Source organism: Varroa destructor, unplaced genomic scaffold (assembly GCF_002443255.2).
Source record: "Varroa destructor unplaced genomic scaffold, Vdes_3.0 BEIS01000001.1, whole genome shotgun sequence".
In the NCBI taxonomy this organism is placed as follows: Eukaryota; Metazoa; Arthropoda; class Arachnida; order Mesostigmata; family Varroidae; genus Varroa; species Varroa destructor.
Genome location: NW_019211454.1, coordinates 54243823 through 54268670, shown reverse-complemented (window position 1 = coordinate 54268670; position 24848 = coordinate 54243823). Strand labels below are relative to the sequence as shown.

General features: G+C 40.4%; 2 protein-coding genes across 11 annotated transcripts in view; both read left to right on the top strand.

Annotated features, from left to right (window-relative positions):
* Positions 1-2190, top strand: part of Rhp (GTP-Rho-binding protein rhophilin) — a 150463-nt gene extending 148273 nt beyond the window's left edge. For all 10 annotated transcript variants that reach the window (XM_086977818.1, XM_022789255.2, XM_086977817.1 and 7 more), the window contains 2 exons: positions 119-345; positions 561-2190. In XM_086977818.1, coding sequence (XP_086833944.1) covers positions 119-345; positions 561-947 — 614 coding nt within the window. In that variant the 3' untranslated portion in view covers positions 948-2190. The remainder of the gene's footprint in view (positions 1-118; positions 346-560) is intronic.
* Positions 2191-7320: 5130 nt separating this feature from the next.
* On the top strand, positions 7321-24838 carry LOC111254790 (uncharacterized). The gene is made up of 3 exons (XM_022816016.2): positions 7321-7433; positions 7567-8675; positions 22399-24838. Exons 2-3 carry the CDS (start codon positions 7901-7903, stop codon positions 24021-24023), a joined length of 2400 nt encoding a protein of 799 aa, XP_022671751.1. The 5' UTR covers positions 7321-7433; positions 7567-7900; the 3' UTR covers positions 24024-24838.
* Positions 24839-24848: the final 10 nt, after the last annotated feature.

The following is a 24848-nucleotide window of genomic DNA, read 5'->3' as shown; positions in this document are numbered from 1 at the left end:
ACTGATTTTTTTTTCTACCTAGTCTTCTGTGTTAGCTTGAGATAAGTTTTATAATGACGCCATCCATCGAACATTGTTAGCATGCGACTTCTATTAAAAACTTTGCTTTTTTCTACAGCCTCAACAAAGTATCAGTTGACGCTTACTCCACCCGACTTTTCTGCCTACAAAGTGAAGGACCCATTTCACGCGTTAGGACCAATCAGCGTATTCAGTGCGCGCAATCAGTGGACTTCTGTTCGTAAAGCTCACATGAAACGTGAGAAAAACGAAACATTTGGCTTTAGCGTCAAAGGCGATTCGCCCACAGTCGTCGCCGGTGTGGAGCCTTGCTCCCTAGCCGAGGTAGGTCCTGGTTAGGATATGTCACTGCTTTTGCATTTCTGGCATTACTAGCACTTCCGATATCTCTATGCATGCACGTATTAAATTAAAGAGTAAAACCAATCTTATTTTATAATTCTTAATATTTTATGAAAAAAGTAAGCCGAATAAAAACGAAAAATACACGTACCCTTGAATAAATGATTAATTCAATTTGCTCCGCTATATTTTTTTAGTTGTCTGGCGTTAAAGAGGGTGATCTAATCGTGGGTATTGGTGATCGCGACACAAAGTGGTCAACTCACGAAGAAGTTGTCGATATTATCCGAGACGCAGGCGACGAGATTACTATTAATATAGTCACACCGATCACATCCGATCAGCAGCGATCGCTACTTGAAGGCTCGTTAACATCACCGCGGCGTAGTTCGTCGCAGAGCCCTACGGCTTCGGTCTCCTCTGGAGTGTCTTCTACTGGCTCCAGCCGTCTTCAATCACCGAATGGGTCAATCACAAGTGGCAAGGGTCACCGCAAATCCTCGTCATGGAACATATTCAAACGAAAGGGGTCGACCAGGAGCTCATCTCCATTAAAGGATGACTCGCTGATCATCGCTTCATAAACAACGCTGAACGAAACCTCCATATACAAACATATACCATTACATGCATATACAAACGAAACAACCTTAAGTTGTCAATCATCATGAAACTTACAATTGTTTCTCACAATTTGCCTCGATCATGCTGATGACACACATATACACGCATCGGAGATAAAGCCAATTTAACTGATACGATCCTGATACTGGACCAACCTACTTCATAGTGCTATAGGTTGATCAATAGTTCCTCGGCACCAGCGCCACTCTAGTAAGCAGCTGCCTATCATCCCTGCGTGTGTGGCCTTCCTGAACGGTGACACCGTCGCTTCGGGGGAACAAGGCTGTCTCGTTTCCTTAATAGACACATTTGTAAAATACCAGCTCAATGGTCGAGGCAAGTTGAGATGGTTAACTTGCGAGTGTCTCGAATGCTCTCTTATTATATTTGAGCAGTAGGTAAATAAGCATATATGACAATAAATAAGGAGAGATGCCTTCGGTCCGCACAGAGAAGTCCTGCCCGTCGCATTGTAAATAGTTCAAGTGTCAAAGCAGTCCAGACGAGGCGAGAAGGGACAAAAACTTTCAGTGCTAGTGCAATGTATATATACAAGGAGAGAAAGATACGGACAACGATAGAAGCAAATGGTAGAAATCGTGCGAAAGAAGAAACGCCTGTAACGACAGGACGATATATAGGAACAGAAAAGAAAGATAAAGCAAGTTAATTGCTAGCAGGAGTATCGTGGCCGATTGCCGCGAAATTATTACGTAATAAAACTTTTATCACTAATGGTATGGTTCATATATAGTATTTGTAAGCTGAAGCCACAAACGAGGCTAAAAAGGAAGTTATGTACTAGAAAGCTATATGCTTCGATAATCTTTGACATCTTGTTTAGAACCTACGTAACGGTATGATGGTAATCGTATGAGCTGCAATGCGTGACACTGACTTGAAAACGGTATGAGGACCGAGACGGATAAACAACAAGTAAAGATTATGGAAGATGAGGACTTGCAGATTACTTCGTAGCCTCGATGAGCGAAAGTGGCAAAAAGAATGACGTAGCTATTTATCGGACCCCCGGTGGGCGATATTTCACAAACTGTTTTCAGAACATATCATTCATACTAATGATAGTAACTGCGAGTGTCAGAATACGAACAGCACCGAATAGTGCCCAGAAAAATAAGAAGTGATGAAACAACAGCAACAACAAGCTGCTTTCAATAAATGAAGATAACGTGTTTCTTTATATCTGATGCTTCTTTTATTCTTCTTGTAGTCGCCTTTAAAGACTATAGCGCTAGTAGGTAATGGAAGTTATCGCTCGTAAAGTGAAGAACAGCTAGGGGGAAGGGTGTCTCTGACAAGTTCAAAAGGCTCTTTTGGGGTCTTTTGAATAGCTTATAGATTTTTGCATCTTCATTTGCAGTTCAGCATACGATAGAGTGGAAAACGATAATAATTATTTAGTTAATGTAATCCTATGAGAACAGTCATATTTAAAAAAAAAAATTATTTCTCTATAGCGAACTCATTTTTAGCAATATTAGTTTACTTCAATTACTTCAGTGATGCGAAATTTATTTTGGATTTTTCTAGTAAATGATCAGTGGCAGAAAAAATGTTCATACAGGATTAATACGGCTCTTCGATGTAAGGCTAGTATATTTTCACTATATGTAAGAGCTAACTTGCTCTACCAGAGAAAAATAATACTATTTATTGATAACTATATGCCAATAGAAAATGAATAAAAAAATCTTCACTTTTAGAAACTTAAGGAGTGCTAGCTTACTAATAGCCCCACTCCTCCTGTGTTATTTAATTATAACTATAAATTATATATAATTATAACAGCAATATATATATATATTGCTATTATAATTACATATATTTATATGTATATATATGTAGCAATTATAACAGCAGCGGTTCTTTTCAGCTGAAAACGTCACAGGCTCTGAATCTGTGCTTGTCCATAACTCGTATCTCATCAAGATGAGTGATGAAGTGTTTGTAGAAGACTTACCTGTTGAGTATATTTTCTACTTGGGAGTGTTCCTAACTTGACGCAATGTTTTACGCTTAAACTATATACGAAAAATATCTGGACCATATGTATAGTATAGCTGAAATAGCTCTTTTAGATGTTGATTTCTCTATTTCTTAGCTACTTAATATGATTGATGTCTTTTTTTTATCGATTAAGCTGCTATCAGCTTTAAGCCATCGCTTTTTTCTCGTCTTATGAACCGTTGAATCATATGAGAATAAATTATGTCGTTAACTCCCTCTACTCGACGTCATGTTCCGGATTCGCTCGAAAAAGTCGCGTATTAAGCAGGGCATCATCTGAACTATTAGATGAAAAACGGTGCGAGCATTACGACCACACCGACAAATAAAGACGCCTACGAACCTTTACTGTTTTTTGTGAATGCTAAAACCTATCAGTACTTCTGCCCAGGGTTCTGTCGCCTTACAGAATAAATAGTGTTGGTAGAGTTAAATTCAAGAGCGAGATAACTAACTGCTTATAGGAAAATAATTTTCAAATATTCTGCCTGTTTCTTGAATACTCATTGTTAAACCCTCTTCTCGAAAAAATAAAAAAAAAACGGTAGTCATATTAGAAATATTGCCGCGCCGTCTTTGAGTGTTCGAGTTTTATGTGGCGCGAAAGTAGGCATCTACACAGCCATTGCTCCATACGTATCATATGCAACTATGTCTCAGAGGTTGCATCGTAAATGAGAGGAGAGGCAAGGCAAACACTGAGTCTTTTTGCTTAAAATAGTAAATGTCCGGTTATGGTAATCTATTTAAGTGTAAAAAAGTTAATCTACCCTTTGATTTGGTTGTCTTAAAATCAGCCTAAAGTCTAATAATCTCATTTAGAAGGGCTATAATTGATGTAATCTTGTGTTATTCGACTGTGATTCAATTTTTTTAAACGTGTTCAACGACGAAATCTGAAGTGCTTATTACTTTTTGATAAAGCTATTCGGAATCTTTCTCTCTCTTTACATGACATGCAGAAAATGAGATAAGTACAAAAAAGCGGATGAATTTTTCTACAAAGCAAACACATCCAGGCCTTACGGGGTAGGCCGCTAACACCTACAAAATGAACATTCCCTGAAAACATACTGGAACAAACTTTTCAGTAACTTCGATACTTTACAAAAACTAAAATCAAGCTTATTTTTTTTATTACCAATTTGTAAATATTATTAAGGTTTTGACATTGAGGGCTATATTTGAAGCCTTTTGTCTTGTTAGCTGCACAACAAACAAGCCCAAGCAAAGAGAATATGATTCATGGCCGCGATAAATAAACTTCATGTATCAACTATAAACTAGCATTAAGTTACAAGGCACGGCTGAGGTGCTACGTATGTATACATTAATTAATGTGCGCGGGATACAGCACGCCAAATTGTATTTTATCTGGCAAAGCATGTTTAATGTAGTAGATCAGGACCAGATTGCAGTGGAAGAAGAATAGCTAATCGTTAGGAAAAAAAGCAGGCTCACAGTGAACGTAGAATTAAACCGGTCGAAAGGGAAAGATTTGTTGACTCCTACTCATCTGCAAATGATACGCCAACTGCAGCGATGTAATATTTCTTTAACACTACAGTAGGATACTTCAGCACAGACTATCGCTGCATGTAGGAGTTACAATTTCGTAGAATATACTTTTGAATGCACAGTTTCTAAATTCACATTTGTTATTTAAAACATAATTAACTAAGACTGGGATTACAACAATTTGGGCAATTTATACACCGATCTTTTTGCGACATACACACACATGCATAACATGCATAAATATGAAAGACATTTCCGAAACCGATACGCCGGCATCTTAGGGTAGGCTTATCGATTGCGAACAAGGGTAGCAAATAAACCCGCACGATTGTGCATTTGAATTCACTCAACAGAAAAATAAATATACAGATATTTGAAAAACTGGAACCTGTAGCACTTACGAGATTCAATGTAAATAAACTATGTTAGGGATTATTTCAGTACGGCAAGGCACGCTAGTTAATGAAACCCGTACGACGTGTTTCCACATAAACAACTATTAACTAATTAATTATATTAATAATAACATTTTTAATTTACCCTCCTTTTACGGTCCACTTGCTTTTCCCAAAGTGTAAATTCTTATTTTTTTTCCTTGGACCTCTTGCAACCTGGTTGCGGAATATATATCAAAAATCGCTCCATCCCAAGGCAAATAACCAATGTATTTCGCGCACTTAAAGAGCCATGTCTTATAATATCGGACATCTCTGCTCCTTTATCCATTCACAACATTTCTCACGTTTCAATGTTCATTTTCATTCGACAGGGTTAACATGTGAACTTTGTCACGCTTTGGCTCGTAGACGATACCTTGCCATAGTGAGATTACGTATTCTCGCTTCTCGAAACGTATTCGAAATTCAGCTGTCGATTTTGGCAAGAGAAAACGATGTTTCATTCGGTAATTTCGAAATTAGGATACAAAAATCATGTCCAGAAATATTCGTCCGTCATATATTCGGGAAGATCAGGGAGATATCTCTGAGAGAACCGCGCCCTTTTTGGTGTCAAGGGAGTTCTCGGAGGAGAAAAGTGAATACGGTAAAAGAAAGACCCGTCGATATCCATATCAGCCGGAAAATGCAGAGGACTCATTGGCGTTCCATGCAAAACGTTGCTCTGTCCTGATCGTTGCAGGCTTGGTGAGTGGCGTGAGATACGTTGTTATTAAGGCTGAGAATTTGTATGAGTCGTTGAAACGGTATTGCGCAAAGTCTTCAAAGCTAAAAAAGGTCAAAAATGCTTGTGGCAAGGCCCATCGTGCTATCAAAAAACAGCTTCAAACACCGTCCTCGCTGTACGACTATACTTTATCGCCGACATCGGAAGGTGCGTCGAGCTTGTGCTTTAGTGCAGAAGAACTTGACCAGAGCAGTGAATCATTTAGTGAACGATGGGTAAAAAATAAAAATACTGCGTGCCATGCGAGGCTACACATTCGCTGGGTTCCTGATGTCCATTCGGACGACGGGTCGAGCCATAGCGATAATTTGTCATTCCGCGAACTTGTTAGAACTATCCAGCGCGCAAAGTTCCAAGTTGAACAACCTGCCAGCTGTAAACAGGAACCAAAAATAATAGGCATACTTGACTATAAGCCGGAAGCTAAAATCGATAGTGTTCTGAAAGATGAAAAAGAAAAACTCTTACACAACAAGGCACCAGAGGATGACAAAAAGGTATCCAAAGACGACACGGATATACCTAAGGACGACAAAGGGATACCCGAGGATGAACAGGGCAAGTCGGAAGATGACAAGGGCAGGACGAAGGACACCAACAAGAACGACACCGGCCTTGAGGCAAAATCAAACGCGATCGATCATCCTCAGTGACATTATAAGGATGACTAGATATGTATAGCTTGTAAATTCGCTGTGGAAAAGTAAAATCGTTTCCTGTGCAAGGCGTATAGTTATGCTAATGGGGCTTTTGCTAGGGCTGAAACATCTCAGCACCATAATATCTGTAGAGTTCATTATTATGATATAGTAAACTAGCAAAGCCATTAGCTAGTTAAAAACTGTCATATTGCACCTTGGCTAGTGTTATGTTTTCTGGCCGATCCTCGTGTTGGAGCACTCGACAACATCTACGAGTAACTTTTCTACGCGAGTATGGAAATGTGAGGTGTGGGTGCTAGACTATAAAGCAACGTCCATATACCTTTCATTCTTTTAATACTGCAAAGATACCATTATGCGAGAATGATTTAGATGAAAATGTCTTTTCGCGGATGTCTAAAAGTTTAAAATTGAACAGGCGATTTATGCAAAACCGGCTTACTACTCCTCGATACCAACGCTTATCGCTGGGACAAAATGGTGTGTCGTCAAAACAAAGTGCCAGGGTTTATGCGAATCTCTTAAGAGAACCAAAAATATTAGCAAGATGAACAAAACTGGCTTGCGTGATCGTCTTATTTGTATTTATATTTAAGTGTCTTACTTTTTTATAGATATATGAATTAGGACAAACAAACGTCATACCTGTGCGTAGTCCCAGATTAAGGTGGTGTCTGCTAAGGTGGAGGCCGAAAAAAATAAGGGTGACACCAGTTACAAAAACTTATTTTGATCTATTGATCTACAGTAAAAACTCATGAGAGGCGGGAAGTGATTATCTGAAACCATATTAAAGGATATTTTCACATTGTCAGCGATGTAACATGGTGTATGTAGATGGTCTTGGCGTTTGTAGCTTGGGAAATGGGGGCTTTCCCCGCCAATTTCGGATACAGGCTTCAATTATTATATAAGAGGCTGTTGTGTACCGATAGTAGGCCTTAGCACTATTCCTCAGTGAACATAATGGCATCCTGCGGTGCAGTCGTAAAGTCCCATGTTAGCACTAGACTTACGACGTGCTTCAAGCTTCAGCCTGACCTTCTTCGACACGTAAGTGTATCTATGTAAACGCATAGATCAGAGCACAGTCTTATATCCATCGATAAAATAAAGCCATTTGGCAGTTGTGAATGAAGTGGATCTGTTTCCGTCCTTCGACAGAGTCTGTGTTACATGCTTTCAGAAGAGCCGAGGTCTTCCTGGAGTGCCGCCAGGTGGCAGCATATGCTTCGTATCTTTGTCCGATAACGGTGCTTTGAAGTGCGGTAAGGGCGCGCGGTGAGGGTAACGCGCATAGCGGTAATGGTGGTGCTTTTTCGCCATTCTTGTGGGTCAAACCCGGCCTACAGATCTTCGCAACGCGCCATCTTGGAATTCTCCCCAGCCATAAGATGTTGCGCACAGACGTCGTTGTGTCACGATACCTGTTGGTAGTGGTAGCTACGTCAGCTATTCATTTTTCGTGATGTGATTCCTAGAGGATGTAACCTACTAAGGTTGAAGTGTAAGGTGTCAGGATGAAACCCCCAGATATCCTGAGGGGTGTATTACTATTTTATCTGTGTTACTTAGGAATATTCGTAAGAGATGCATCGTCCCAACAAGGACCTTCAAGGTCGTTTCGACCTCTATCTCGGCCACCACCGCCATTGCTCAATATCTATGTGCCAAGCATGTCCAAGGCGACCCTGCCAGCGGAGCATGCAACTACCAGGAATGAGGTCGTATCAAAGAAATCTTCAGTCGTCGAAGTCAATCCGTATGCCCAATCAGTTGTCGTGAACAGCACTTCACCATCAGCAGATGCGGGCGCAGGTGATGTCGTTACGCAAACTTCGGTGCAAGCTACTGTCACCGAACAAAAGGAGACCCCAGACGACAAATTTGCAGCTGAGGAAAACGCTGAAATTGTGACGAAGACATCAGTGCAAGGTTCCATCGTCGAGCTTGGACCTCAAGGTCCGAGCGGCGGTTTGGTTGATGGTGTCGGTGATGCGGAGGACGTGACCCGAACTTCTCTCAAGGTCAGTGGCGTGGAACTTGGAGAAAATGGGGAAGTTGTTAGCTCGTTACCTGAGGACAATCTGCAAGACGCTGTTACGCAGACGTCGATTAAGTTTACTCAGCAAGAGGTGCAAGAAGACAGTGAGCAAAAGCGAACATTAAATAGTACAGGCCTTTCTGGCGACTTGAAAACTGGAGTAGAAAATATTCAAGAGATACTTAAACAAATACAAAACGAAGTCGGTGAAGCACAAGTACTCTACGTGGCTGATCCTAAAGCAAAGAAGGGTAAGAGCCCATAAACATTTATGCGTCATGAATACATAGCTTTGATTTGTGATTCTGTGGTATTAAAATATTTGATATTTCAGATGATACCGAGCATAAATGGAGACGTCAATATTGTTGGTTATATTGTTTTCCGTAGCAATTTCCACTCCGAGTTCGGCTGAAGTGCACACGAAGTAGATACGTTTGGTTTCGAACTAACTACATTTCTATCGTGGCTTATTTACTACTGTTACTTATCTAATTCAAAATAAAAGAAAGCGTATGTGTGACGTATGTCCATATTTGCACGCATACCGTGCGTTGGATTTCATTCATAACCTTATTTATCATTACAATAACCAAGCAAAACGCACGAAATGGTCCAATAATATTTTCGTGTGCGTTATAATCACCATCATTTCGTTGTTTTTGCTGCTGATACAGTCTGTTGTATCACTGCTACTGCACGCTACGCGTTAACCAGGCCAGTAGTGTTTCGTTGGTCGTGACAAGGTCGTTGGATAATGCCTAAATCGGCCGCGTTACCTAGAAAACAGTGGCTACCAGCCAGGCAATAATGACGGCCATAGGACCACATCTGCTCTGTTACCTTTGGGGGGGACATGCTTGCCATAGATGCCATTGTTGTTACTGCTAGAACATTCGTTGTTGTCGTCGTCCTAACTGTTTGCTAGTATGAGCATCCCAGAGCTTGATCGCATTTCAGTGCGATGTCACGCTGTGGCACTGTACCCATAGCAGCCGACGTACAACACCAGGGAGAATGACGTGGCCAGCATAGAAAACCTGTTGACCTTTGCCATTTGTGCAAGACATCGGTGCCCGTAGAGTCTTTCGTTCTTCTTTTTTATTTCGGTGTTTTTCACAAAATGACGGTAACGGCTGTGGCAACAGCAGTAAGCGAAGCACCAGCGTCTGCGCTGGGGTTTCGTGTGTATTGTCGACCTATGCTACTTGAGGAGATTATAGCGCGTGACATTATCGTTGCGAACATCGACGGTGCGCGAAAAATCGCTCAAAGACGCCGGGGGTTCGAGTCGATGCGGCCAACACGGAGGTACCAGTAAAGCAAATTAGAACGACATTTTGACTGCCGTCTGCTATGATACATTTGATCAATACATGTTGTCGCTTTCCTCCGATAGACGCTCGTCGCAAACCAAACATATCAAGCAACAAATGTAAACAATAATATCGGTCATCTGCCTAATCATAAATTGTCCAAATCGCTTGGCTCGATATTTCTCGCAATACAATATATATATTGTATTGCGGATATGTGTGAAGTGGGCAAACCTTCTTGTGGCTTGTCACAAGCTTTATCACGTAGCGTAATTCTCGCTCATGGATCCTCAAAATAAAAATACATAAGTATAAGAAACTAAATTAGATGCACGACGTACAGCCAAAGCGATTAGACAATTGCTTATTTTTTTTTTCCCTCTAAATACACCTGTTATCGAAAACCAACAGTATGGACATGTCCTAGGAAGTGAACAGCAGTGGGTAACTAATTGCTGCCCGGTAGCATGATATGTTTACCTTTTTTTTTTTTTTTTAAAATACTAGTCGATCTTTGTTGGTTGATCACGTCACCAATGAAAGCAAATAGAAAGCGTCTATTTATCGTTTATATACAGTAATCGGAGTACTCATATCACTGATATAATCATATCACTGATAGATTTGTATCTCGAGTGGCTACTCGTCACACGTGATTGTCCAATGTATGTGAAGGGAAAGGATTCCTCAATCGACGCCAATAACGGCTCCTTCATTTGCATTCGTTAGAGGGCGGATAGACTTTATTTAAAGATAATAGTCTAGAAAAGCTTTAGCGGAATCGGATGGGTATTGTAGTAATTTGTGTCACTTTCGATCGCCTCGTATCACCAATATGTACGTGTGCTACCGTTGTAGATTTGTTTCACTGGTCGAAGCCGATAGTATTTAATTCTTAAGAACCTTAAAATCGCGGATTATTTCAGTTGACTAGTCTGCTACTGATCAGCAGTACCACAACCATGTCTAATCTGTAGGGTTACCGAGATATAGAATCACGTCACTACCTGGTTGTGGACATCATCTTTGTTAGTGCTACAAAGACTACTGCTACTTCGCTAAAGAACGAGCAAGCGACAATAAAAGATTAGGTCCAAATTTTTTTCCGTTCGCTTTTGACATGGCAGGACAAGGATGTAACAGTCATTATTGCACTTGAAATATTGGAGAATAGAACAGAGTACTTCATATATCTCTATATGCCGCACCGTCTTGGATTAGGTCTGACGATGAGGATTTGTGAGATTTGAAGGATGTCGAGGGGTCGACTCATGTCTGATTTGACATGATATGCTTACATGTCTATGCTGTCTCTCATCGATGAGAAGCTATGAGTGTTCTGTAAAAGGGGCCGCAAAAATATGGTCGCCCATTCGTACTTACAGATCAACGAGACTTGATATCAACTACGGTTATGGCTTGTTGAATTTATCGGAAGCCAACGAGAACCAAGCGAGCGGGTTCATCTGCTTTCGTTCACTAAATCCATTTATTCTACATTAGTCAATTCAGTAGCGCGTCATCTGGTCTCACAATACGACTCGGTGTCGTCAAACTGCCAGCCAAGCTGGCCATCGGTTTCGTAAGTCGGTTTTTTGGATCCTGCCCGGTACGACCGGCTAGCTTCGCACCCTTAAAGTTTTTCCTGGTGGTCAATGTTTCTGCTAAGGTAGTGGCTTCGGTATTATGTCGAGCCATTTGCTCCAATTGGACCCACCTCTTCAGCATGTGCGTCGCTGTTGCCTGCGTTACGCCTGTGCCAATTGTCGCGTTGCTGGCTGTGACCTTGTGGCTTCGGTGACGGTTTCGTACTTCCGATATTTTTATTCTGTGGCCGGGTGTTTGGTGTTTGGTGTTGGGTGTGCATGCCCTCGGTCCTGCTGCTGTTAACAAGCGTTAAACTAATGGTGCTAGTAATAAACGTGTTCTAGCGTCGTTATGAAAGTAAGGACTGTTGCGAGCAGTTTAGTTCTTTACAAAACAAACATTACTTTCACCAGTAGGCAACAATAGGACAAAAGAGACTGGTATTATGGTGTATGCCTCAATGCCTTAAATTTCACCACAAAAAGTTCAGGGCCCGATCTATGTAACATACACGGGCCACTACAGCCGACATTTCGTTGGGAACAGAAATACATACAAATGTGTACATAGATTAAACGATTTTTTCTACCTAAGGAAACCTAAAACCCAGATACGTTGTTGAGATTATGGTACTCATATAAAAACATTTTTCAGTACGATTACAAAAAATTATTTTTGTTAATAAATTAGGACTTTCTCTAGTCGAGGGGCTAGATCGACTTCATGGCAAAGTTTACGCAGTTGTAAGAAGAAGCCATAAACGTAATATTTGTGTTAACGGCCAGTGGCTCTAACCGCCCGATTTATGTACTAATGAACAGACACTACACAGGTATAGAATCGGTTAGTTTTTGTCCTATAAACACCCAATAGGCTCATTAAGTTATACGTCAAACGCTATGCCAATTACTTTTTGCCTATCCAACTTCGCAAGCAAAATCGGACCTTTCCTGCTTGAACCTGAACTTGTTTGATCATCTTGAACTATACCTATTCCTCCATTGCAGTTATTTTTGATGTCCGATTACATTTTCTTCCATGCAGTTCCTTCATGCCAGCTTGGTACGACCATTTTATTTTCTAGTCTGTCACCATGCAGTGTAATGTTATTACTCTGTTTTCGCAATTCACATACATTGCAACAGGGGAACCACTACCCCCTTTTAAGTGTTTTATTGCTTAGATTTATACAGATTATTATTATATATATATATATATATATATATATATATATATATATATATATATATGATCGTCATTCTGTGACTCTGCATCAATAATCTCACACTTCCATGCAATGAAGATAACACTATGGGTTCATAGATATGTTGCTCGCGATTGCTGTCTTACTCCAAGGTGAAACTGCGCTTAGGTTCAGTGTAAAAAAAAAAAAAGCAATTTTTGGAGAGATTATTATGTTTATTTTTGCAACGGTGAGTTTCATGCCCACAGTGTAGAGTTGAAACAAAGCAATTTTTATATTTTACACTCTCAGTCTAATGTCACCCTGCTCGAAAATGTCATTTAGCTCAAGTTTTTTTTTACCCATGGTTAATAAGTATACAAAAAAATTTCAATTTTTTTTTTGCCAATTTTTTCTTATCAAGGAAGGAACAAAAATAAAACGTGTGCATTGAACTTTTAAGCTTGCTAATTTCCCCAAATCGCCACAACGTCCAAAAATTAGGATTATAACGCAATTAGTGATAACATGTTGAAATTAACGTACACGATTCGTTCGATATACTTTGACACGCCCGTTCAGAAAACGCGATACTTGTTGCGTGACATTGTTGAACTGATTTTGGAGGAATGATAAATTCGCGCATTTGGCTCCGTGCCGCGGCTGCGCTTTACGATTTACTTTATGAACGGTACCACACCGCTTGTTTAAAAGTCACAGCATTAAGCATCGAGCTAACGAGTTCCTTCAGCGATCCGATACGCCTTTGATAGTTCAGATAGGCCATACAGTGGAACTAACAGACATACGGCACTTAAAATTTACATCTATTTTATTTATATAGAAATAGATATTTATAGAAATGTTTTTTCTTTCCGCATTGCCTTCGAAGTTAAATTAACCGGAATAGGAATTAGGGTACGTTGAGCGAAAGCTGAACTACCTACTGCGTTTTACGAATTAATAGTTAATTAACGTTTAGTAAGGTTTTGATATATTTATCGGCAATAGATGCGTTCACCGTATAGCTATGTTTATATGAAGCTTGAATGGTGGCAAGAAGTACCCTAAAATGCAATTAACGTAATGAAGGCCGGAGGTTTGATTGTGTGGCGCTTCTACAAGTAGGTCTGCAGGCAGTGTTTTTTCCTAGTTGAAGTAACTGGTAGATTCAATTTTACCTAAGCGACAATATTACTTAAAGACTCGCGACCTGAATGCTACAGGGCGGACTATCATAACTTCACTTGTCGCATTGTTACTTCATCTTTACGCAATTTAATGCGATCATTTCATTATTTCTGAAAGCTAAATGATCATCTATGTAAATTCGTAGAACAGCTTCGCTATGGGCAGTACCCACCAGACATTCAGGATAAGCCTCGTGTTCCATAATTCCATTAACATTGAACTAACGTTTCTTTATGGATACTGATAGTCATGAACAACCTCACTGCAAAAACATCGACTGTATGTCCATTCTATCAAGCTGTTAGCTCATGCTTAATTTACACTTACACTTGGATTTAATAATCGAATCTGACTGACTAGACACAAACTGAATACGTTATTTTGCCTCTTGCCCCTCATTTTGCTACCACAACCTTTACGCTACCAAAAGCGTTCATGATTGAAATATGGTTCTGCCATTGCTGCTCGCTGCTAATGACATGAACGAGCGAACGTCTTAGCTTACGCCACCGTCATCGTTGTAGCCGTAGCTGAAGTCTTTTGGCGACCAGTCGTTGATGATGGTGTGAAGATCGGTTCGAAAATGATGGCATCCGTAGTGGCTGCCAAAACGATCATCGCTATCACTGTCTGTCGTCGAAAGTTACTTTAGCTCCTTCCGCCGTTGCAAAATATAGGGGAAACCGGGCTGATGATTTTCAGCCGTTTCCAGCGACGTCTATTTTCAAAACGGAGACAGCGTCAGGACGAGAGCATAGCTGAGTTAATGATGAAGTTGACGTTGCCACTACGATTATTGCTACGGGTACTACGATAACGACTATAAAAAAATGTATCCGTGCTGTTGTTGCTGGTTGATGCCCCTGTAGCACTGCAGATTATAACAGTAGAAGTCGAAAATGCTGCTCAGACGAAAATGGCGGAGGTTCAGATATTAAAGAACGACGAGCAGGCAGCAGCTAGCGTCAACTGGACCTGTATCTAAGTTGTAGTGACAAGCAGTGGTCGTACAAGTGGTTGTTGTAAAACGTTCGTCTGTCAAAGGCTTTTGTTCACGGATTCCAAGCAGAGCAACTGTAGTTATCATCTCCGCTAGCGGTTCTTTAGAAAGACTAATAGTGAAACTGTTTCAATATAATATGTTGCATATTGCATGTTTATGTGTTAAAGTATATGTCACGCGTCGCAAGTGACTACCTTTCCATACTAGCATGGCAGTACCATGTAACTTGAACCAAAGCAGAGCGGTAAATTTGACGAAGTGTGCATGCTAAGTAGGCAATACTCGCGTCAAAACCTTACATTTGTCGACAACGTAAATAGCAGGCAGCTGCGTTGGTTGGCCTTTTTTCCTTAGTTTTCAAGCACTTACCCTGGTTTACCACCAAGTTGCTTCTGTATTGCTAGGGTCCGTGTATAGTCAAATTCTGTACGCAGTGTTGCAAAGATTGCCTTCTATCAGAAACAAATGCAGTTGAGCTCCACTATAACTATAGTCCGAATAAAAATCAGCGACAATGTAATCCTTTCAGCTAGCAAGCTTCTTTGGTGCTTGTCTCTGCCTGAAGCTCACACATACACATCGATAACGTATTCAATATACAGGGACAGAGCTGACCCTTTCCGTCACTATCCATTCTAGTTAATATTAAGCTAAATAGAAGGTAAGCCTCTAGTTTTTGTTTCCTAGAATAAAGCAATATCAATACACAAGCGAATTGGTTCACAGTTTTGCTTGCCCGGGTCACGACATTCGAAAGGTACAATGATCTGATACTGTAACAGCGGCCGCAGTGATAACGGTCGACTGTTCTGTGGGTTACGCTTCAATATTCGTGTTTGATCTGAATTTGTAGCATCGAAAGTGTATAATGCGTAAGTTGATGGAAGAGGTTACGCCTTCGGTGAGATAAACGAAAAAAAAAAAAGCATATGGATAATATCACGTCACATTGCCACAAACACGCTAAGCAAAGGCACGGACAACAATCTAACTCTGTCGGCGGCAACTGTGAAGTGGCGAATTCACGCTATAGACGGCGGACGCTAGGCGTGAGTTATGTTAGGATAAGGTTGCAGCCTAGAATACCATCATGAAAAACAAGGCTGAAAAAAGAAAGTGAACATATTTTTAGCCCAGTGTTTAAGGTGTGGTTGTTAATACAACGGAATATTTGGCGATGTAATTTTTATCATCGAAGTCACGATCTGGGCTAACAACTAGACCCAATAAATTAAAACCAAAACATTTCGGCTGTTAGTTATTTAGATATGTAGCGATCACTACGGGTAGATTATTTATGGAATGATAAAAATGACACGTTTTACAATATAGCTCATATATAAATAAAAGAATATAGCTAAGCAGAGCTTTTTTCCAAACACGCAACTTTAGGATCCTTATACGGTCCATTGTAATGCAGTTTTTTCACACGTACACACAGTAGTTCGTTAGCAGAACATTTTGCATTGTTTACTTTTCGGTAATTTCGTTATTGCCATCCGAGCGACCTTTAGGAGTTTACGCTGGCTTTACGTGCATTCGAATCCCCCGTTCACGATAATTTGGCCCCACAGTGCCTGTTACGAAGTGGGCGTTACGTTTCGATGTTTTTTAGGCTTAGTTAGTAATAGAGTAGAAAGACGACTCCGTGACATTGATCAGGTGATCTCAAAGCAAACGGGAGAACAAGCGCTTAACTGAAAGGTACAGAAGTTCAAAGCGGTATCCGTTTATCTTAGACTATTTTTAAGCCTATTTTTTAGACTATTTTTATTGCCTCGATCTATACAGATTTGTTACATATTCTCGAATGAAGTGATTAATCATTTGAATTCATCTCTAACTTCCTTCCTTCCTTCTAACAGCCATTTTCATGGCATTGACAAATCGTAACTCCTCTACTTAAACAAAAATTTTATGGGAGAACAGACGATTGGAGTAATTTTTTTTCTATGAATTTATTTTTTGATCTCAGATTGAATCGAATTTATGAAAGACATCTAGGCAGAGCCTGATTTGTAAACTTGTTTTTCTAACCAATGACGCTTTCGACGAAAGACGAAAGAGCTTCTGGCGAAGAAAAAAAAAAAGAAAAAAAAAAGAAAAGCAACAAATTGATGAAAGTATTTTCGAGTATATACCAATAATGTTTTTTGTTATCAACGCAATTTTTATTCATATATAACTTTAGGAAACATTCGCGACCTAAGCTAAGAGTCATCATGGCTCGGGAACGGTATTCCATAGGAAGCAACCCTCCGATTACATTGCCTATCACGAATTGGTCATCAGGTTCCTTCTTCGACAAAGTGAGATTAACGTAAATTTTCTTCAAACAATAACTTCTATAATAGTTTTCAATAGCAGCGTTTTTTTTTAATCTTCTCATAACTAACGAGATGAACATCCATTCCAAATCTGCAGCCCGGTTGAATACTAAGCTCCGAACAGAGTGTATTACTGCTCTGTATGAGGATCTTATGTCGAGCTGATCGATGACCCCAATCATCGGTCTTCGGTTCTGCCACAAATTACAACATATTGCTCTGTCAAAAAATATAAGTTTCCTTAATTTTACTTCAATCAATCCCATACTTGATTTATGCGAAAACGTTATGCGAACTGTAATAGTTGAAGATTTCGTGCTTCTAGAAAATAGTTAGAGAACAACGCATAACTTTTGCGCCAAAAACTCAAAGTTCCGCAATTCAAAATATCCACATTTTGGCATTTTTCTGTTCGTGAACCCAACGTTAACTTTCGATTTGGTGTTGTTTTTTACAGTGAGAGACTTAAATGAAAACCCGACCTGGAACATTCAAAGGACAAAGTCCATGAGTACGCGCAAATGAGAAATGAACGTTTAAGAAATCCTGCCTACGCTGACTTCATGGAGCCTCAACAAGTATCCCCTAAGATATGAGCAGCTAAATTACACACGCCATTATATACATTTAGCCCCCTATGTTTTGAGTTTTACGTCCGGTATTGCCGTTAGGCATTCCATCAGACGGCCGGCTGGCTGGCTGGCTGGCTGGCTGGCTGGCTGGCTGGCTCCCACCACGAAACAAAGTCTGTCTATGCTCGGGTTCGAACCCCGATTACAAGTTGTAGCTAAGATCAACAAGCAAATACGTTATCCATTATATACGTTTAGCCCAAAAAGCATCTATCAATTATGCTAAACTGCCCTGTCTTTGTAGACGGTAGTGGTGAAAATGTCGCACAATTATCTAGGGTTCCCGGTGCTCAAGTAAGCGTCTTCATTAGTTGCTGGTCATGTTGTCTAGAAATCGACCGTACTTACGAGCTGACCCCTGCACGCACGGCTGGAGAGACTAGAATTATGTGCTTATCTATTTCATAGCCCGGTTAACCCCTGCCTGATATGCTGCGTTCACGTCCATAAAGTAGTGCACGCAAACGTCACCAACGTAACAACATGTTGTAAGACACTGTGCGCCGATAGAACAATGGTCGCGGGGTTAAGGGTCAGAGGGAAGAATGATTATGAGAATGTTGCTACTACCTGTCTAGTTTGTTGGCTTACAGATAGGAATTTTTGAAAAAACTGAAATTTACAGTGTTCAGTTTCTCACAGTTTTTCCATGGTGACGAGGAGCGAACAACCTTTAGGGCTGAAACAGGGTTAGACAAAGAACGGAAGATAAGGGGGTTATCCTTCCTGACGTTCCCAATTTATACTCCAGCCAGCATCCGTGCTATTCCGCCTCGGCATCATAATGAGCATCACCAGTTACGATGACTGTGGACAAAGAACAATACGCGTATAATACGATTACAGTTTTAGTGCACTGAGTACTTGTTGAATAGCATTCTGTAATTTCTGTCACCGTCACTGACTGAGCAATGGCGCGAACATCGCTTGGCTTTCCCGGTGGTAAAGCGATGTCTTATTATTATACTTAGCTCGAACATTGTGCCAGCGAAACACAATAGAAATAGCGCTGTTCTTGCTACTGCTGATGGTAGTCCCCTGTCGGTCTATGTAGTGTTGAACGTAAACACAGACACGAAGTAGAACGGAATGACGAAGGGCCGAATACGACATGTATTTTTGAAGGCGGCCCAAGACGAAGGCAGATACAGAGATGTCGTGTTCTTCTGATACTTGTATATCACAGGGGTCGGTGAGGTACTGTGACATGACACTAAGACGCATACGAAATTTACATAGGTATAACTAAATACTGTATTTTTTATTTATTGTATAATGAAGCAAAACATGATACTTGCGTAAGATAAAAATGAAGACGGAGAAGATATATATTCTTTATCTTATGTCCTGTTAGAACAAAATGGCTCAAATCGATAGTTCGTGTTTAGAACTTGCATAAAATAAGGAAAATAAAATTCAAAAACAGCTTTTTCATGTCGTATTCCGCTGTAAACGCAGAAAATTGTACAATTTTCGGGTACTTTGTCGTATCCCTAACTAAGGCTATAATAATATATGTAGCCACACAGATAAGCAATCTAGATTAAATTTGCTTTCTATTTTTATTTAAATATAATCCATACACTTTAACATGGCATGAACTGACTATATACATTTATAAGTAACTATTGAAGTGACGTTCGTTATCCAAAAAAAAAGTTAACACACGAAGCCTTTTAGCATTTTGCACTTTGGACATTGCTGATTTTGCAAGCTGTCTTCTGATCTGCTGGCTTTTCCGACGTGTGCCCGACCTCAGAGCAGAAAATGATCTTGGGAAGCTAGATGAAAAGCGTGTCATGTGCAAAATTAATTTAGGTTTTAGCAATCTCTCTTGCCCATTCGTTGAGTTTGGTTGAACATTTTATTTTAGGAACGAAAAAAAAATCAGCGCTCAGTCGCTAAGCGATCACTCAAGCGAACCATATAACAGTATATGAGCCTAAGGGACATCGGTGTCAGGGCTGTCGGAAATAAATGGATATAAGGCTTCCGTGACAAGGAAAGATATTGGCCCGGAGTCTATTTACGAAAGCTACTAATAGTTAATTTAGCTGATATCCACTAAAACACTGTCTCTGAAACGAGGACTGTTATTGCCATAAGGTTACTTTCTGATCCGAAATTTGGTCGAACGTGCATCTGCAGGATAAATGCACAGAAGTTTCTCGGTCTTGCCTTGACAAATCATCAAAAATTGACAAATCAAACAATTACACACACGGTGAGATTAGCTTCCTGATCGCGTTTCCGCTGACAGCGCTGGTGGCCAGTGAATGAAGATCAGTGAATGTGGGAAAATCACATCGACTGGCGATGGAGCGTTGCCATTTTGCCCATCCACCAGCTACGCCTGTCGGCCAGTTTGGTTTCTATTGTATTGTGACCGATCCATGCGTCTGGATGATAAGTAGCTCCGTACCAGTCTGTCTATGCAGGCAAATATCGTAGTTATACATATAATCGTATTTGATACGCGCTGTATTTGTATTGTATGTTGCCGTACATAGTTGTTGTAGTGTACAAGCACAGTATACGTACCGTTGTACGTGTCTGAGGTAAATAGAATAGTTTCGCTACTTGAAGTACTGGTCCTCTCATAGACAAGCAAGTATCCTTGCCGCTGTTATTACTGTAATAGTCCTTGAGTGGCAAACGATTAAAAACAACACTTACAACTGACGTCTCCTTCAACGTCGATGCGCATAAAGAATTGGCATCAGGCGGGGAAAAGGCTATATAAATTTGCCGGCATCCAGGAAGAAGTTTATTTCCGCTACTTCAATCGGAACTGGACCGATGCAAGTAAACAAATCTTAGTTGAAGACAACAAAGTGTATCAGCCAGACCAGGCATTTTGTATCGGTCATAGCGGCTGCCTAACTACCATTAACAGGTACAACTCAACGATGATTCACTACCAAGATATCTCATCGTTAAGTTTAGTACCATCACGATTTTTGCTCGGATCACAAAGTCTCTCTGTGAATTGCTTAAAGTAAAAGTGCGGTTTGCTCTATTCTATATTGTAGTAATTTTCAATAGGCAGGATCTAAGTGGAATCTTTTAATGGTGTGTTGATCTTCATTCATTAAACAATTTAGTGGTAAATTGTAGATTATTTCAATGTAAGTTAAACAAATAATAGATTAACAAATATTGAAAATGAATTGTACAGTGGCAAAAAAATGGCAGCCTCGATCTAATTCAGGCAACTAGATTATATGATATTAAAACAAATGAGTAATAATAAATTTGATCAAATTGATAAAAAGCTATCGGATCATCTCGTGCTTACTCCTCGTATATAGTCAATACCCCAGCAGATTAGCAGATATTGCCTACAGTTTATTAATGTGGTTTACGAAAGTGATCGTTTTAGAGCTCCAGCTTGTGGTGAATTTCTTCTATAGACTTTACTATCTTTATTATCATCACATTGCTTGGGTAAGTGCGAAAGTTACTAAGACATTAACACCAGTAGCAAGTTCGACGTTTGTTCTTTCAGTATTAGCACAATTAGGTATTTTCCCTGCGTGATATCGTCTTAGTGTTCTTCATCCAAACATCTCCGTCCGCTCAGCGGGGGAATGCTTGCCCATAAACTGATATTAATAAAGTTACTATTAAGTTAAGCAGCTTATGATTTATTCATTTTCTAACTACCCTGTACGATTAACTTCAGTTCTGTTGCGTCTTACTGTTATGATCCGAGCAGATCGCTGGCGTGAAGGGACCCCTAGCGCTTAGGTGTTATTTACTGCTGAGCTCCTACGAAACGTTTTTATGTCGCCTCGAAAATATTAAACGACAAAAAAAACAAATTTAGGTGATATAAAAGCCATGAACTCAGAAGGCGTTTTTGACGATATCTATATTTATGACTTTTACGATTTGTTTTTACATCAGTATTTGCGGCTGTAATTGGCAGACATATCTGTTCGTGTTTTGGATGTGGGACAGCATAAAACATATTGCAGAATGGTGATTTAGTGACACATAAATAATCATAATGGACCTACACAAAAATCTGCACAAATAAAATTTTATGTTCATCGGCTAGTAAGTTTAAGAGAAAGGGCAACGTTTCTATACGACTTTAATCGTCATTGTAGCGTCCACTGTTAATGGGAAAGTTTAGCAAGCATTTATTATTACGTGGGCAGTATTTAGTAGTAAATTAAGCAAATCCGATATCTAAAATGTGAGACTAGCAAAAGGCTCTGAGAAACAAACACGTTATCGCGTCGCGATCCTCCGTGAATAACTTCTACACTCGCTGGTCGCGAAAAATCGACTTATCATTTACAAATGTATTACGCAGATGTTGCCAAATGTTTTTGGGTTAAAAATGGCCCTTTATTAATTCTTGGATCGCCAGTGGTTCTGCAATTATGCCATATTGATTGATTTACAATTAGTGTTGTGCTGAACAATATTAGTATCACGCTGAAAGCTCTACGCTTAGACCCAAATGATCCCAAGTGCTAAATAAACAAACTGCCTCATTCCACAGGTTAATGTAGCATAATATTTGATCTTGATATCGAGCATAATCGTTACGTATACGACGGTAACGCACTTCGCTCTCGGCATCTCAGTGGTGATGTAATGTAACAGTTAATCATTGCCTGCCTTTTCCTTTGTCCACTTCCTCAGCTAATCCTTTCGTAAAGCTGAATCACTTTGAATAGTCCTTTAACTCGGTATTATTTTGTGCATCTCCGATTTCCAGGTGTTCGTATCGCACACCAGCCAACGGAGTTACCAACTGTAACAGCTGCGCCCCCCGTATATAACGCTGAGAACGAGGATGACGATTATGATAACAAAAACTTCCCGCTACCGCTTGCAACAACGCCGATTTCCATTGTGAAACTAAAGAAACTCAAGATTCCGAAAAAGCGTCCATCGGTCGTGCGAACCCGACCTATGAGACTACGCGACAAAGAGGTCGATGGCGTCGCGGTTGCGCCTATCAAAAGCAGGCAGCCAAAGCAGGACAGGCCTGCTTTTGGTATTTTTACACGTCCCAAAAAACCGACTGGCGCACCGGGAGTTCGGACGGTGCGGCCCATTGTGAAAATTTTTGACCGCGCCAGAGACCGACCCAAGTCTAAACAGTTTCAGCCAGTGAGGATTCGTAAGCCTGGAAAGCGAATCACTACCGCGAAGCCTGAACGAAAACCATATCCTTTCGGCCCTCCAAGATCTGCTCCTTCACTACCGTCCGCACCATCCGGTCCATCTTTGGCTGATTTCGAAGAGCTGTACCGTCGCCAGAAAGGACAGCACAAAGGGTACGAGACTTCGACGTATCGAACGGTTGAAGAAGATGTTCCAGATGATTTTGGAGAGCCCGACCTGCAAGTCCCACTGGTATATTATGAGGGGCAAACGAAAATCATCGATGGATGGGAATGGTCCCCCTATTTAGACGATAGAAATACGAAGGAATTTAAGTACTTAGCATTTCACGTAAAACAGCAACTAAAGTCATTTCTTGACGATACACGCTACGGTGATTTCCTCAATTATATTCTCATCGACGGATTTAGTAAAGGGGTTGAAGTTGATTTCTTCCTCGTGTTTTATCAGACAGAGCCGATGATTGATGATCAAGAACTCACTGAAGATGTGCGAGATGTGATGGCGTATAAATCTGACAACGACTTCGAATTTGTCCTCGACCCCAATATGACATCATTCAAATTCAAATACGTGAAAACGCCTGCTTCCGAACTCCTTGTCGAACCTCCTCTACTACCAAACTGGGCAATTGCAATGTTGGTGTTTGGCTTCGGCTCACTGGTTCTTATTGCTGGTTCACTTATCATGGCAAATAATTTCCGCTCCAATCGACGACTGAAGGACATTAAAAAGAAAAAACTAAACGAAAAAGAACTTCAGCTACAGATGACAAGTATACCTCACCGTTACTCTGAAGCAGTAAAAAAAAGTAAAGAGGCAGGAAAAAGCGGCAAGACAGAACCTCTAGACACAAAGTCGTCGGGGTCGGCTCACTCTTCGAAAAGCTACTGCGGCTCTGTAGGAACGCTGGATAAACGGCCTCCGATGCTCGAACGTTACCAACGCGACTATGGTGTATATAAGCAAACGAATCCACCATCGGATCGCATCTGCGGCGAGCACGATGATCACCGGCAACGGCGACGAAAAAACAATGAGAATCGCCGTCCGAAGAACGGCAAATCACAACAGAATCGAGGAGAAACCTGTATGGACCCCGACCCTGCACCTCTGGGGGACGGCTACTCGACCATAGGTTCACACTTTCCGAGTAGCTTTAAAAGTTTGTTACAGCCATCGAAATCCATATTGTATCGACCATCACGTTGATGCTCATTTGGGGTGATATGATAATGATGGTGATAAGGTTGCCGACGGCACTAGTAGTGATGATCGGCAGTGATAGAAATAACAACTTGCTTAAAATGTATGCGTGACCCAATATATGAACTTTTACCGGGAAATACTGTTACAACTTTGTTATAGAGGCTATATAATTAATTAGCATGTGTATTTTATAAAATGGAATAGGAAAGTAAAAGTAAGCTTGGTAATGGAAGAAAAATTAGGAAAAACGAAAGGATTCATATATGCGTGAATATAATATAAAAATTATCGACTGCTGCGCCCGTGCCTAAGCTGGTCTCATAAAGTTCAATTTACCTAGACCTTTAGAAGGTTCCAAAATATTCGCTAATCAAACAAATCTCATAAGGGTTAAGTTCGGGTAAGATTATTCTATGTCAAAAGTATGCGGTAGACTTCACATGAGCACGAGGGGTTCTCTGTTGTATTTACATCTATCAAGAGAATTCTGGGTTTTTATAACAAACTGTATGTCTGGTCGATTAAGTAGTCAATCTGCTATATTAAAAAAGCCCGAAGGGAGACGTAGCAACCACTTGGAACTGGTGCTTTTGTTGAAAAGATTGTAACAACTATCTTCGATAAAAGGCAAAACAATGATACACGATAGAGGCAAAGGCACAACAAGTCTCTTTTAGGGAATGACGTGGGCCAATCGCATCAATAATGAATAAACGATAAGGATATTTATTTATTTATGGACAGCTGTCTGCCACATGACCAAGATGGCGGAAACGACCTCGGTGGAAATGATGTGTACATAGGATATTGTTGACAAAATAAACTATT

What these genes read in the sequence shown, in the direction of transcription:
- LOC111254790 (XM_022816016.2), top strand. Translation starts at nt 7,901, where the DNA reads ATGAAACCCCCAGATATCCTGAGGGGTGTATTACTATTTTATCTGTGT. An exon ending in TGATCCTAAAGCAAAGAAGG is followed by an intron (nt 8,676 to 22,398) that starts GTAAGAGCCCAT and finishes TCCGATTTCCAG; the next exon opens with GTGTTCGTATCGCACACCAG.